Source organism: Gavialis gangeticus, unplaced genomic scaffold (assembly GCF_001723915.1).
Source record: "Gavialis gangeticus isolate Ggan-Ray unplaced genomic scaffold, GavGan_comp1, whole genome shotgun sequence".
NCBI lineage: Eukaryota > Metazoa > Chordata > Crocodylia > Gavialidae > Gavialis > Gavialis gangeticus.
In genome coordinates this window covers 20,680,972-20,696,676 of record NW_017729015.1, presented here as the reverse complement: position 1 = coordinate 20,696,676, position 15,705 = coordinate 20,680,972, and the positions used below count along the sequence as shown (strand labels likewise).

The 15,705-nt window shown below is 56.3% G+C and overlaps 1 protein-coding gene across 1 annotated transcript in view; it reads right to left on the bottom strand.

Annotated features, from left to right (window-relative positions):
• Window positions 1–1,327: 1,327 nt before the first annotated feature.
• Window positions 1,328–15,705, bottom strand: part of EPHA10 (EPH receptor A10) — a 60,779-nt gene continuing 46,401 nt past the window's right edge. The window contains exons 8-17 of the mRNA XM_019512097.1: window positions 15,086–15,194; window positions 13,613–13,668; window positions 12,217–12,342; window positions 10,459–10,644; window positions 5,815–5,876; window positions 5,494–5,697; window positions 4,404–4,553; window positions 3,480–3,673; window positions 2,852–3,016; window positions 1,328–2,232 (exon numbers count right to left, since the gene is read on the bottom strand). Coding sequence (XP_019367642.1) covers window positions 2,118–2,232; window positions 2,852–3,016; window positions 3,480–3,673; window positions 4,404–4,553; window positions 5,494–5,697; window positions 5,815–5,876; window positions 10,459–10,644; window positions 12,217–12,342; window positions 13,613–13,668; window positions 15,086–15,194 — 1,367 coding nt within the window. The 3' untranslated portion in view covers window positions 1,328–2,117. The remainder of the gene's footprint in view (window positions 2,233–2,851; window positions 3,017–3,479; window positions 3,674–4,403; window positions 4,554–5,493; window positions 5,698–5,814; window positions 5,877–10,458; window positions 10,645–12,216; window positions 12,343–13,612; window positions 13,669–15,085; window positions 15,195–15,705) is intronic.

Genomic DNA, 15,705 nt, shown 5'->3' with positions numbered 1-15,705 from the left:
TCTGCCGGAGCAGAAGGGTCCAGGCAGGGGCTCCATTCTATGCCGCGCTCTCGGGCACATCAGGAGCTCAGACCCCTCATTCAAGTTCGCTCTAGAGTCCTCTCTCCACAGTGGAGTCCACCAGGAACATGGACGTTTCCTGCCTGCGCTGGCAGCACCTGCTCCTGCATGCATTCCCTTTGCAAATCTTTGCCTTCCGTCATCAATAATTCATGTGTCTTACTTACAGCTGCTAATGAAAGGCCCGTGGAACACTGCACACCCACTTGGATCAGTTAATTGACTTGCTTCCAGGAAACCTGGATGAGGAAACAGATGCCATTTGTGATGCGGGGTCTGCGCCAGCTCTTGCGCGCAGAGGCTGCAGCATCAGAGCAACTATTTGCAGCTAAAATAGAAGTGCTGTGAGTGGCGTGGGTGGACTCCCTGACAAGGCCTCCAAGAGCCCCGTGGTTCATGGAGACGATGCTGAGGCCCAGGCCCCACCGTTGCCCCAGAATTAACAGTCTGAGCAACTATTCGAGTGGCATCACCATGGCAATGACCTCAGACTGTCAGTAACACAAATGCTGGCAGCACGGGTGCCCTCCACTGCTGAAGGCCCAGCACAGCCCAGCTTCTGGCACCACAGAGCCACGCTCCCACGCACCTCCTCTCTCCAGCTCCCAGCACCACTGACTAGTGATGGACAGCCCAAGCCTCCTGCTGTGCTTTATTCTGGTACATCTACCAGGTGAGACCACTCAGCCCAGCCAGCCCTCGTGACAGGGTGGAAAGGGGTACTCACCTACTACCAGCATCGTTCTCTGGGCAGCCTGCCCAACAGCAGTCCAGCTGGCTTTGCCTGCTAGTCGTAGCTGGGGGAATCTATCCATTCAGCTGAGGCTGACCTTGCAACATTGCCCCGGCTTGGGCCCCCTGTGCCCTGCACTGCTTGCTCCACTGTCTCCCGTGGGGCTGGACACCGTGTTTACGGAGCTTAGAGCTGCACCGCTGGAAGGGCTGAAGCTGGAGGGTGCAGGTGCCTCATCACCCATCAGAGTCTGGGGAGTGGGAGTCATGCCCTGCAGGAGCCAGCGCCACTGCAAAGGGGCAGAGGTGGCACAAGCCCGCAGCACCGAGGCTATTCCACCTGACTCGCTCACATGCTGCTCCTAGCACTGCGGTGGGCTGGAAGAGGATGGGAAGAGAGGCAGGCCTCATGGGAGGGGAGATGAGAGAGCAAAGCGGCACCAGTGCTGGAGTGCGGCTGCCAGCCACCAGCCACCAGGTCTAGCTTGGCTGGGCCCATGCTGCCATGGCCACTGCTCCTAGCACACCAGGGCATTGCCCTGCCCCCTTTGCTGAGCACCCACAGGGCCCTGCAGAGATGCAGCCACCAAACCAAGTAAACACAAAAGGAGCCCTGCCAGGACAGCCCCCCAGGGAGACCACTTCCATCAGGGCTTTTCTCTCCTCCCTGGAACTCGCCTGCTCAGAAGAACCTTAGGGACATAAGTCACCCTTCCTTCCACGCGTTGGCCGAGGACGTGGCTGGGCCTGGGGTGCTGGAGAGGGCAGGGATGCAGCAGGGCAGGGGGAGCAGGGCTCCTGGCTCCTTTGTGCACAGTGCACAGCTCCCATCACCTCCCCAATGCCAGGCTGTTCATGTGTGCCGAGCCCCACCATGTCCCAGGGCAGTGAAACGTGCTGGTTTGTAGAAGAGCTGCGCTGGGGACATAATTGGCAGAACCTCAGGACAGAAACACTGTCAACCCTCTATTCAGACCCAGTGCTTGGGGCCCAACCACCATCACACCCTGGCACAGCCAGGAACAGCCTCACACTAGCTCAACTCTCGTTCTACTCAGTGCAGTGGGGACAGGGAGAGGTGATCAAGCCCGCCACTGAGGCTGCTGCTGTGGGTATGCAAGACTGCCCCAGGGCCGGAAGCACTAAGCCCTACGTGCCCCATGCCTGTCTGGACAGACCAAGCCAGCGGCAGCCCTGCACCTCCCTGCATCCTGCTGGTGCGGCTGCTCTTGGTCCGGTCAGGGGTTCGGTCCGGTTTGGGGGTCACATCCTCCACCCCAGGGAGCTTGAAGCTGGTGTACAGAGCACATGCGTTCTGGCCGGCCTCACACCTGCACGCCGCGGCCGTGCATCTGGATCACCTGGGCGCGCAGGGTCTGGATGCCACTCAGTAGGGTCTTCTGATGCTCCAGCACTGTGATGCCCAGGCTCAGGACGTCTCTGCAAGACAAGCCCCATGCCAAAGGTGAGTACGGAGCCATGGAGGTAAAGTGATGTGTCATGGGCTCCCACTGCAGGTCCTACAGGCACAACTCTGTCCCCAGTTTTCTTTCCAGGAGCCCACAGCAGCCAAGCCAAAGGAGGCTGCAGCTTGGGGATGGGGTCTATCTGATGGGTGTGGATGCCCACAGTAGGCCAGGAGCTCTGCAGACAAAAGACAGAGCTCATCTAGTCACCAGTGGGGCTGAAGGACTGACCAGGCAGCACAGGCAAAACCAGCCCCACAGGGAACAGCTCAGAGGAGCCCCAGTGACAAGACCAGAGGTCCCTTTGTGGGCTCTGCTGTCTGTCCCTTAGCTGCAAAAAGGATCAACACTTAATAGCAGCTTGATCTGACACTAGGTGAGAGGCCAAGGGTAGCCGCAGACAACACCAATGGGCTTCATGCTCCCCACTTTGAAGCACAAACCTCTGCCACCCAAGGCAGAGAGATGCATGGCAAAGCCCTGTGCATGCCTCTGGGTCTTGTTTAGTAATAACCAAAGACAACCTACAAGCCTCCAAGCCAGGTACACTGCACCAGAGTGCCTGGGTTTGTCCCTGCACCCTTTCCACTTACTGCACTGTCATTCTGGCCACTGATTCCAGGTAGCAGTAGCCGGCAGCAGCAAAGTTATCTTTGTAGCGGCCCATCTCTATGTCTTCCAGCCACTCGCCCACGGAGCTGAAAGATGGGAAGGCTGAGAAAGTGCGTTCGGTGAGGGGGATGGAGGTGCTGTGGGTCCTGCAGCCACAAACAGAGCACAGGCATTAGAGCAGAGCCAGGCCAGGGGCAGCTGGTGCCCATGGCAGTAGGAAGTAGAGCAACATGAAGCTAAGACATGCCCCTCAATTCAGTGCTGCCGCCAGGCTGGTGAGAGCTTCATGGAAGCTGCTCAGGAGTCCAGCTAACCAGGCTTCCACCATGACAGCTGGCTAGACCAAGGGGCCTGGTGCCAACCTCAGCTCCAGCCATGCATGGTTCAGGCCTTCTGCCACGACTGAAACAGTCGGAAGAGACCTAGCAACAAATCACCATCCCTCTGCCGTTGGTGGTAGATGCAGGTGGGCAGCAGCTAGGGGATGCTGGAGTGGGAAGAAGGGGTGCGGCAGGGTAGAACCATGACCAGCTGCACATGCCACGGGGCTGCTGGCCAAGAACTGCACAACCCAAGGCCCAGGGGAGGAGCCAGCAGCAGGGAGCTCACCTGGTGCAGGTGGAGGTGTTGCACTTGGGGGGCTCTGGGTTCTGCACCATGTTGCTGAGGATGCTGTGGACCTGTGAGAACCTGGGCCGCTGACTGCGGTCCTTCTGCCAGCAGTCCAGCATGAGCTGGTGCAGGGGCGGCTGGCAGTTCATTGGCGCTGGGAGCCGGAACCCATCCTCGATGGCCTTCATCACCTGCAAGCACAGGGGAAGGACAAGTCAGAGACAGGGACCCTGATCAGGAGCACGCAGCACAAGGGCTGCACAGGTGCCATTCAAGGTGCTGGCTTTGACCCATCAGGCCCTAAATGGGACTGCCTTCTCCCTTAGGCACCATCAGCCAAGAGCAGCCTGCAAGCACCATCAATGTGCCAAGGCAAAGGCACAAGGAAGGTCATTCTTGGTAGTTTCCCCTCAGCTCTGGAGCTCCCTCACCCTTGGGGCCTGCCCAGCCTGGACCTCTGGAAGTACTTTAACAGCTTCCTATTTGGGCAGGCATTTAGCAGGCGTGACTAAGCTGGGATATTGCTTGGGGAAAAGCGGGGGTTATGTATCCAATGTCAATCTGTTAGCAGCTTTTATAACTTATTTTGTCTCTTCCTCTCACAGCCACCCGGAGCCCACATTAGGCAGGGAGGCACAGACACCAATAAACTCATAAAAGCAGCCCACAGAAAATTCCCCAGGGCTAAGTGTCATCTGAACAGCTGCTGCTTTCAGAGCAATGGGCGTATGTCATTCCCACAGCTAATACAGGCCAAAAGCATCCTCCCTACATGGCTGAGCGCTGAAGAGCCCCCAGGCTGCTCATGCAGCTCCATGCCAATGACACACATGCTCCAAAATCCACGCACGCAGTCTCTGCTGCATATGGCCACGCAGCGACAGGCCACATGCTCGCGGCCGGGGCTGGGAAGCGACTCACATCCTGGTTGGACATATCCCAGTACGGCCTCTCTCCGTAGGACATCACTTCCCACATGACGATGCCGAAGCTCCACACGTCGCTGGCTGAGCTGAAGTGCTGGTACTGGATGGCCTCGGGGGCCGACCACAGCACGAGGCTCTTCCCTCCCTGCCAAGGGAAAGGCAGGAGAAAAGGAGGTTCTCACCTGCCGTGGTCTCTGCCCGGCACCTCCACACATGCAGCACAGGCCCCGCACCATTAAAAATGGAATAAGGCACCAGGCCACATCTTTCAATATTCACTCTGCCAGAGGAGCTGATGGCACACTAGCCTCAATATTTAATGGAGATGCTGCTGCAGTGGTGAGAGCAGCCTGCCCTTCACTCCTGACATGCGCTTCTGGAAGGAGTCAGTGCCTCGTGGCTGCGCTAAGAGGCTCCTCTCAGCTCTTCCCCCTCAGCCAGAGAGAGGGGGGCAGACGGGCTGGAGGACCTCATGTTTTGCTCCTGGAGCTGTAGAGACCAATGTGGGGTCTCTGGAGCTGCTCCCAGGCTCTCCCACCACTTATTAGTGCTAATGAGCTTTCCACCCCTGGTGTGAGAGAAGGCCAAGGTACAATACAGGCTCAGAGCACAAGGACTACCGCTCCTCCCCTCCCTTTCCCATGGCTGCCCACCCTGGCAGGAGCTGGCATGACAGAGCTGCTGAGTGCCCCCCAGGATTGGCTCCAGAGACTAGAAACTGGCCCCTCCAAGTCTCTTCCAAGCTGCCTCCCTGCCAGCATCTCCTGCAAGCCCTGCACAGAGGAGAGACGGGGTCTGGGAGCTGTGGGCACTGCAGTCTGCCGCCTCTGTACCCTGGTGCTGCCAGAGCTCCCTGACAGCCAGAAGTGTTCGTCTGCTTGAGGAATGTGTCGACTCTTAAATATTAATGCTGTGAGTCACATGATGATCTCACGCCTTCAGCTCACTTCCAGTGGCTGCAGGATGTCCAAACAAGCCCAATTAATTGCTTTCCAGTTAAAAAAAAAATGTGCACTGGTTTCTTCCCTCCCAAGAGGAAGGTGCAGAGCCCACTCCATGCCCTGGTCTGCCACCCTGACGCTTACCATGGTGGTGAAGATGGTCTCCATCTTATCCTCCTGTGGCTGCCGGAAGCCGGATATTTTGCAAACCAGGTTGCTGTTCACCAGCACCTTGTGGGCGGCCAGGCTCCGATGCACATAGCCCATCTCCGTCAGGTATTTCATGCCAGCAGCGATGCCGTGCAGCATGCCCATCAGCTGCGTGGTTGTGAACTGCCCCTCGTGCTTCTACAAAACAGCAAGGAGGAGGCCCAGCATGGGTCAGCATGGCTCAGCCTGGCTCTACGTGGCACCAGCACGTGCTCCAGTGGGCAAGGGACAGGCTGGCAGGCTGCACGCACTCACCCGCAGGAAGGAATCCAGCACCCCATTCCCCATGTACTCCAGCACCGTCATCATGGTGTTCCCTGGGCAGAGAGGCAGAAGAGGGGTTACTTTGAGCAAACTCCCAAGCACCGGGCAGCCAATGACCCTCCTACTCGTATCTTCCACCAGGCCACTGGCCGAGCCCAGCCTGCCCTTCGTGGGAGCCTCTATGGATGGTGGGGAGGTCGTCAGTGCAAGGAAGCGGAGCCTGAGCTGAGAAGGGGATGGGGAGTCCAGTTACTTTCCAGGGCTCTTTCCCTTAATGGCTCAAAGGCCTGGTAAACTTGTCACGACAACGTTTCTCTCTAAGGCACAGAGATTCCTCCCATCCAACTAAGGCTGAAGAAATACAGGTGGGAGGTGCTGGCTGAGCCATGGGCACAGAAGCGTGGGAGAGGAAGGGCCCTTCAGGGCTGTGATAGGCAGGGCGCTGCACGACCTCCCTAAATATCCGCTCACCCACAACCAGAAGGAACATCGCAAACATTAGACACCCTGTTATATGCCACAGGTGAAAGCAGGGGACCAGGCAAGCCAGGCTCAAAGGGAAAGCAAAAGGAGGGGAAGAAAATCAAACTATAACAGCTGCTAAAAGAAATGAAAAGGAAACAGCCTGGAGCCCAGGGGAGACAGCTGCTGTCCAGATTACAACCTACAGCAAGTCGGCTGGGTGTCTGTGTTCATAAAGGGGCCGTATGGGAGGCGACCCGGCCTCTGCGCCCATGGTAGCGGTGGTTGAGACAAGCTGGCCTGTCTCTCACAGGCTGGGAGAAGCCTCCTCGGTGGGGGCTTTGCTGGAGCAGCCAAGGAGGTAAAGAGCCCACGTGCAACCTCCACAGAGCTGGTGCAGTCGTGCTGAGAGGTTGGCGGGCCAGGTCTAATTGGATGCCGATAGCACTTCGCTGTCCTTTCCCTGCCAGTCAGGGCTTTTCCCTGGTGCCCTACTTTCCCTCAGCCACGTTTCCATGGTTCACAACCCCTAGTTTATCTGAATTCTTTTCTCTCCGCCATTTCTTATACATTGCTGTTTAATTTCTCACGGCAGCCTTCTCTTTGCCCTTCAGCCAAGACAGGCTTTTAGCTCTTAGCTTTGTCCTCTCTCCTGATTGTGCAATTGTGGCTTTTCAGCCCTCTAACAAACTCTTCCAACGCAACTCCCAATTTTCAGTCGCGCTTGTTCTGCCTACATTTTTCCATCCAGTCAATTTCACTCAATTTTCCTCGGCTTTGGGGAAACGGCCTTTCTGAAGCACTGCAGCTAGAGGCCTCGCAAAAGAGTTTTTCAAAAATCTGTGAGAAACTAAAGTAATCCTAGAATCAAAAGTGCCAACCTGTTGCTAGACAGAGACAGTTAAAATGAAACGGAAAAGGCAGAAATACTCAATAAATGCTTCTGTAGCAGAAGAAAGTCACAGAACGATGTACTCATATCCCATGAAGATGATGCTGTACTTTCCAGTCCATTAGTAACTAGAAAGGATCTGGAGATAAACATGTTTAAATAGGCAGCTTGTACTCCAGAGCCCTGAGGAGCTTTCTGGATCACCAGCTTTCATTTTTAATAGGTCTTGGAGACATTGGGGAAGTGCCAGGAAGCTGGAAGAACGCTCCTGGATGATGCCAGCACTCCAAAAGGGAAGTGAGGGGATGCAGCGAACGATGGGGGGTTGGCCTGTGTTGACCCCAAGCAGAGAAGTGACTATATGCAAGCCAGCTGGTATAGGAGCGAAGGGCAGGAACTGAATCAAGGTCCCTCAGCTCAGGTTTATGGCAAGCAGGCCTGCTCTCGTCCTCCATGAGTTAGCTGGACAGATGGACTGCTTAGACTTCTGTGAGGCATCCTGACTTGGTATCACAAGACATGCAGAGCCAAAGGCCAGTGGAGCACGTGTTCCAGGGGTGAAGAACTGGCTGGGCAACAGGTGGTCATCCACAGCGAATCCTCAGACGGGCAGGTTTCTAGAGGGGCTCTTCATGGACCAATGCAAGACATAGAACCATAGACAAGGAGGGCTGAAGGGACCTCAGGAGGTCACATCTAGTCCAACCCCTGCTCCAAGCAGGACCAACCCCAACTACTTCATCCCAGCCAAAGCTTTGTTGAGCTGGGTCTTAAAAACCTCCAAGGATGGAGACTGCATCACCTCTCTGGGGAGCCTGTTCCAGTGCTTCACCACCCTCCTTGTGAGAGTTTTCCCCAATATCCAAATATGACATGACACCACTTGACACTGCCCTCAGCGATCTGGGAATAAATGTAGCCATGCTGCTGAGAATGTTTGCAGCCAGCAAGAGTGGTCCAGCAAAGTGAAGCCAAAGCACTGGTACAGCGCGACCCGGGGCTCATTCAAACAGAAGTGTTGAAATGCAGCCAAGTGCCAAGTTTGACATCCAGGACTCAGAGCAAGGCATGCAGCTGCAGAGCCAATGCTCTGGATAGCAAAGGAGGGGGTGTCCTCACCTCTGTGCACAGACTGCAACACGGCACATGGTTTTGGGGTTTAAAAAGCTGCTTTGCAGTGCTGTGCTGGCAACCATGGGAACCAGAGCTACTGGGAGCATGGGGAAACCCTGAGACATATCCACCATCGGGGCAAGGACTTTCTTCTACTTTGAAACAGCCTCATGTCTGCTAAGCAGAGGAGCCAGGTCCCCACACGCATGTGGTCTGTCTCTCTGAACCAGGCTCATCATCTCCTCAAACATTAGCACTGAGAGGGGTGAGTCTGCTCAGGGCACAGGGCCCTCCACTCCTCCATCACAAAAGCGGAGTGCAAGTGGGCAATCAGGGTTTCTGATGATATAATTACCCGTGATGGAGCTGCTCATGGAAATGGCACAATTTACATGCACGCACATGCACGCACACACACACACACACACACACAGGGAGACAGGTAGCATCAGAGGCAGAGAAAAAGCAGACATGTGGGTTGCATTTATAAGCAAGAACTGGGACTGGCAGACAGCAAGGCATGAATGATGGAGTGTCTGTTATGACGGTACTTATGCACTTGACCATCAGGCGACTAATTTCAGCGTGTCTGAGCTGCACATACAGGCTCGGCTCAGCATCCCAGGGCCTGATTCCCTGAGACAGCTGGTCCTGATCCTGATGTTTGATCTGCCTGCTTTATCCAGCTACAGGCCTGGGCCTCAGGCCAGCGATGGGTTTTGTGCGGAGGAATTGAGAGGGGCTCCGTGTGCTGACCGAAGGTGGAGGGCTGAAGCTGTGATGCTAGGAGGAGCACCACTGAGGCATGCCACATTATGTGCCCAGTGAAACACATGGGCTGACAGTGGCACAACCGTCTCTGGGCATACACGGGTACTAGCCAGCAGCAGCTTCCTCCACTGCATGCAGAGCTCAGCTACCCAGGAGGCAGGGAGCAACGCACAGGCACCCCTCTACTGACAGACCCGGTCCATCGGCTTCTATGGAAACACTCAATTAACCACCAGACGCGCGCCAGACTTCCAGAAGCAATTGCATGGCCTCTCCAGCCACCAGCCACTGCCCAAACCTGTTACCAGGCCAGTGCTGCTGCATTAAAGACCCAGACAGTGTGGCAGGTAATTAAGGGAACAATTGGCATCCTTCCTGCTCTTCCACCGGCCCATGGCTTTCAACTGCTTTTAAATCACATGGTGCACCAGGCAGCACTGCAGTTGCTGGGCTCAGCTCAGGGAGTGCACCACTTCATTTGATGGGGACCAATTAGCACATGGATGGCTTTGTGTTGGCTGATGGGGCAGCACCGTGGGGACACAGAGTGCCTGTCTGATTGCATTGTCCTGCTGCTACCAGGCTCTCAAGACCCTCAGCCCATCTCTCCACCCGGCCTGTGACAGGGCCCCTTGGAACTGCCTTGGCACTGACGCCTGTGCCCTGACTGCCGCATGTGGTTCTGCTTGGCATCAGCAGGAAACAGGTCAGGAAGGGACCGTGGTCATTTGTTCTAATTAAAAATTCCCACTCAGGTTCTCCTGTGTTCACAGCAGCTTGCATGTACCACAAATGCATGCTACTGCCTGTACCTTGTGCCTCTGGGGCCTGCTGTCCCTATCGACAGAGCAGGAGCTGAGAGTCCTGCTCCCCCTCATTAGCTGTGGTCATAAACCTCAGATGAAGCTCAGGCAGTCGGACATTTCACAAAGCTCCCTGGTCCCGGCTGTGAGCCGCACGCACTCTTAGGCCTCTGACATAAGTGAGAGAGGTGAGGACCCCCCTCTCCTAGCCCCCCACCAGATGCTTTGATCTCAGCTGCGCCCTGGATGTTTCAGTGATCAACTGCCCAAGCACTTTGAGAGGCCTCATCTCACTGTGAACATGGCTGTAGCACCTGCTAGCAGGGTTTTTCAGGCTAAACTGAGGACAGGGACACAGCACCGTGGCAAACCCAGCACCTTGGGGGACTTCAGGGGGATTTAATCAGCAATCAGGGCTCCTGGGGGGCTAAGGGGAAGAGGCCCAGCTGCTAATGGCAAAGCCATGCCTTGGTTGAGCTCATGCTAAGGCACTCAGCACCCGCACCTTCCAGCACCACAAGAGCAGGGGAGCCTCACTGCCTTGGAGGTGCTGTCCACATGCCCCCTCTGCACCATGGTGCACGGTGCTGCTACCTTGGGTGATGACGCCTTCCAGGCGGATGATGTTGAAGTGGTCGAACTGGCCTATGGTGCTGGCTTCTGCCAGGAAGGCGCGTTTCTGCTTGTCCGAGCAGCCTGCGCGGAGGGTCTGGATGGCCACCGGCAGCTCCCGCTTGCTGGGGAGTTTCAAGCAGCCCTGGCAGACTTCCCCAAACTCACCTGGGCAGGGGGGAGACAAGAGTTACCAAGTGCCTGCAGCCACATCCTGGCCCCTGCAATGGTGCCTATATACTGCGCTCCTGAGGGCTGGGGCTGGATTGCTCCATTGTTAGTCACAGGCCAGGAGAAAAGGAGATGGTCCTATAGCACGTTGGATTTAGGTCTTCCCCAAACCTTCAACATCACCAGGAAAGCCAGGCTGCAATGTCTGACCAGAGCAAGGACTCTGGCAGAAGGTGACACACTGCTCAGTGTACAAGGCACACATGGCACAAAGCGGGACTGGATGGGTTGTGCTATGAGTCAGGCCCTTCCTGCGGTGACCTGGGAGATTAATGCAAACCATGCTGGACAAGTTTTCCTAGCTGGCTGTCTTTCCCCTGTGGATAGCAGCTCCAGGCCCTTGCTCAGATAACTGTCAAGACTCCCTCGTCCCTGCCCGCGTCTGACAGTCCTTGGTCTCCATGCCGAAACTGCTGGCTTTGTCCTCCCTCTGCCTTTCCTTCCCATCCTAGAAGGATTTGGAGAAATAACCCCAGAGCAGCCTGGCTCTCCCAGCGTGGGCCGGCCTTGGTGATTAAAGCACTGGGCCTGGAGAAGGGATTTTAATTTGCTTTTAAGTCCTAGGCAGCAGAGCTGATGGAAATCAATACATCAGCGCGTTAACATATTTATACATCAATCTCACGTGCTGCCAAGCTGCCGAGAAGCAGAGAACTGCCGATGGTGCCAGGGAGCCCCTCCTCATGTCTGTCTGCTCTCTCTGCCCCAGAGAACAACCAGGGACACAGAGTCAAAGGCCTGGATCACATCCTAACCGACCATGCACTCTTCTTCCTGGACAAGAGCAAAGCTGGAAGCCCCAGGGAGGTGGGTGGGATGGGTAGGAGGAAGACTGCAAGGACTGGGACTCTTCAGTGTGGAAAGGAAAAGGCTGAGGGGGGATGTGATAGAGTCTAAAGAGTGTGGACGAAGGCAGCAGGGAGCTGTTACTCACCCAGCCCACAATACTATGACTCGGGGGCGGGCACCTGAAAGTATCAGGACTGGTTTAAAACAACCAGGGAAGCACTTTGTTAAAACACCACGGAGTTCACTCACTGCCGTGGGAAGCAGAGAGCAGAACTGGGCTCAAAAACGGATGATTCATGGAAGACCAGCCTATTGGGTGCTATGAAACACAGCAGTCAGAGAGGTAGGGGTGTCTCAGACAGCCCTAAACCACCGGGGGCAGATGAGGGGGGGGTCTGGCAGGGGATGGGTCACTCCACACACACCCCGGACATTTTCTCTCCCCTGAAGCACTTGCTTTTGCCCCTGTCAAGGTGGACCAGAGGTGTGCCCCAATGTGGTCCTGCTTACATGTCATGGGGAGCAGCTTGGGGTTTCGTGGGCTTCCCGAGGGGCTGGACGGGGCCAGGGAAGAAAACGTCTACACTGAGTAGACCCCCCCGCCGGACACTCACGGATCCCCAAGCCCCAGTGACACAGGTGTCCCAGGCCTCATCCAAGTGCGGGAGACCCAACAAGGTCTCTGCAGCCCTCCCCCCACCTCCCAGTGAGAGCACGTGCCTGTCCCGATAATCCTCTCGATCTTGATGCTGGCATCATCGAGCTCCTTGGCAAAGAGGTGCACAGCCTGCATGGGGTCCTCGCAGGTGTCGGGGTCGATGTATGTCCTCCGCGTGGGGATCTTGACTGTGGCACACAGCAGGGACAAGCAGTGGCAGTGTGAGTTGGGTACACAGTGCCCTCTCCTCCCCACTCTGCTGCTCCTGGCTCCCCAGCTCCAGGTGACATAGCTGGGCAGACTGGGAGCGAGAGACCTGCAGTCCCCCATGCTTAATCCCAGCCTTACCTTCAGGCCAGTCTCCCTCTCCAGACTTCTCTCTTGGGCACAGCAGCTGGGGGGAAGCTGTGCACAACCCCCTAGAGGCACCAATGCATGAGTAAACAGAAACCAGTGCTCTGTGGCACCATCTCCAGGACCCAAGTTGCCTCTCCCAGGGGTGTCTGGGGAGGCACGGAGCTCCGTGCTGCCACCAGAGCTCCTGGATTGAGCTGGGGCAGGTTTGCTAGCAGCTGCCTGCTGAGATCTCCAGACAGGGGGAGGCTAAAGGCTGTTCCCAGTCAAAAGGAGCAGAGTCTACCAGCTTCGCCCTGCCTTGCTCTGCACATCCAGGAGCATCTGCCTGAGCTTCTGCCCCAGCTCATTGGGCATTCAGTGCTCTCCTGGGGGGCCAGGCCCAGCAGGGAAGACAAAGCCCTCGACTACAGCACGCACAGCCCAGGGACCACCTGCTGAGCACACAGCTGCTGCACTCTCCTGCACGTGCTGCTGATACCTGAGGCTGGGACTAAGGCACCAGCAGTGCACAAGCTGCCGGCAGCCCCTGCTGCTACACCCCAGCATGCCCTGCTTTGTGTGGGAAACCCTCCACAAATGTCCGGGTCTCATTCAGCGGCAAGAGAGGAACTCCCAAAGCAGCCTAAAGCCCATCAGCAAAGCCAAGGGGCTCCCCTGCTTCTGACATGCTTCAGGGAGCAGATCATCTGCGCGCTGTGCCCGCCAGCACTGAGAATCCAATGCACTTGACTGGGCTGACATTTGAATTTCCTTTGACAAAGGCTGCCTATGAAATCATCAGCGCTTAGTAATAAAGAGCTGTCCCCTGGGCAGCTGCATCCCTGAATCCCCATGTGTGGGAAGCTGGCAGGGTCATGCATACGCCCTGTCTCTTCCCACCACCTGGTGATCTCCATGCTCGCCCGGCACCCTGCACACCACAAGGACAGACGCTGGCTTATGAAGCTGTCAAACCAGCTCTCTCCAGCGCTGTGCAGCACTGCACCAGCTTTCTCCGGGCTGTCGCAGGATGACAGCCCCTCCAAAGGAAGCATCCAGGGCTACTTTGCAGGGAGCAGGCTTATGAAGAACAGCAAAGTACCCACAGTAAACAGTACTTACAGTGGAAGTACAGCTCCTCATCCCCGTCCTGGCTGGCTTTGCTGTACCCACATTGTCTGCAAGAAGAACAGACACCCAGGCATTAATCTCTGGTGGAATATGGGGGCTGAGGGTGCTGGCCAGCCCCCTGGCACACACCCACACAAGGCGCCAAGGCAAGGCAGGTCCCAACACTGGGCATTGCTGCCACCTCTGTGCACCACCCCCAGTGGCAGGGAACTACTGAGGCTGGGAGGTAATAACTCAGAGCTGCATGAATAGGGCACATGGGGATGTCCCATGCGCAAGAAACATGGACCATGAGTGTTGGTGCCAGAAGCCAATAAGCAAAGGTCAAATCCTCCCTGGGCATCAATATCAAGGCAAGTTCTGGCTCAGGGGGACAGTGAGGGTCTGGGGAGAGCCTCTCTCAGCCCTAGACAGGCCACACTAAGGGCTGCCCCACCACCAGGCATTTGTGGGCACCAGTTCTTTTGCACAGCGTGGTGCATTCAGAGACACTGAGAGAAGGAATTCACATCCAGCCACATTTCTGTCTTCTCCATCATCACTGTGTCTCCCTTACAAAGAGACAGGTGAAGTTCTGCACAACTGGCCTGTCCTCTACTTGATCCTATGCTTGTTTCAAAAGCAAAAAGCCTGTGGGCTTCTTTGGAAGCAGGCGCTGACCCCGTAAGGACCAGGCACTATGTGCAGGAGAGGCCCATCACCTCCTGAGACCCCCTCGCTGCTCCCTGCCGCTGGGCAGGACAGGCTGGCGGGTGAGGACTGCACTTCAGGGGCAATGTGATGCAGGGCACCTGCCAATGCCTTTTCATTCCTCAGCGTTTCCCACCGTAAATTCTTTTCCTTGTTTTAGGTTCAATTTCTTCTTTTTAAGTTAAAAATTACAGCCCATTAAACTGAAACATCTGGCACATGAATGGAGATATCTCTGTGAACCCTCACGCCCACTCTAGCAGCCTTGACAGTGGGGACAGAAACTAGCATGAGCGGCGCCAGTGATAGCACAATTATCTGCTTCAGCACCTTCCCCATGCAGCATAGGACTCGCGCTCAGTGCTCAGCCCCGGCCCACTGCACAGCAGCATCTCAATGCAGGGAACAGGGCAGGGAGGAGACACTGAGAACTACTAGCCACCTTCTCGGCATTAAAACCCAGCAACTGTCTCCGGCATTTGCCATTATGACCATCTCAACACACATGGGACATGTCTGTGGGTGACCCATGGGACGGGAGTCTGATGATGCCAGTCCCAGAGCTGGAAGCTGCAGCTCATCCAGTACAGGGACCACACTGGAACCAGTGCAGTGGTTTTTTGCCTGCCTGGTCGTGCAGCTGGTTCTCCAAACGCTGCAGCAAATGGGGCAGGTGAAGCTCTCCCTCAGCTGCGCTCACAGGGTCAGACACACCAGGAGGCTATGAGGGACCACAGAGCTACAGCCTCGTGCGTCCTAGGATGAGTGGCTTACCTCTTCCAGATCATCACCCCGATCACCATGGAAACCAGTACGATGAGCCCAGCGATGGCCACAACGACGATGACGATGACTGGGTTCTGCTCGCTCGAAGCCACTGTCACTACCGAGTGAAGCGACACAGGGGTCAGGCTTAGGGGGCCGGGTGCTGGAGTGGCCAATGCCTTAGGCACTATTGCAGGGCCCTGGCAGCATGATGGTACGTGAGCCAGGGCAGAGCATCCTTCCCCCACCACCCCCCGCATCTGGACTCAGCCTGCGATGGGAACAGGGCAGCGGGGTTGTCCACATAAAAGAGCAGGGGGCAGGAAGAGGAACATCCCTCAGGCTTCCCTCCCTTTGGCATCATCAGATACCCAGAAAGGGGCACAGCAGGCCCCTGGGACATGTTCTTGGTGGGCAGAAATCCTTGTCTGATCCTACCCTGCTGCAGCTGCGGGGAGGAGAATCCCACCCGGATTTGTGTGACGGCTACAAGCCATCAGACAACCGTCTTGCTATAGCGCTATGGTCATGTCAGGCCTGGGCACGCTGGATGGAGGGAACTGCTAGCAGGAAGGCAGCAGTGTTTCAGGGCTTGCAATACCCTGTGGCAAATCCCCCAATCCCTCCCC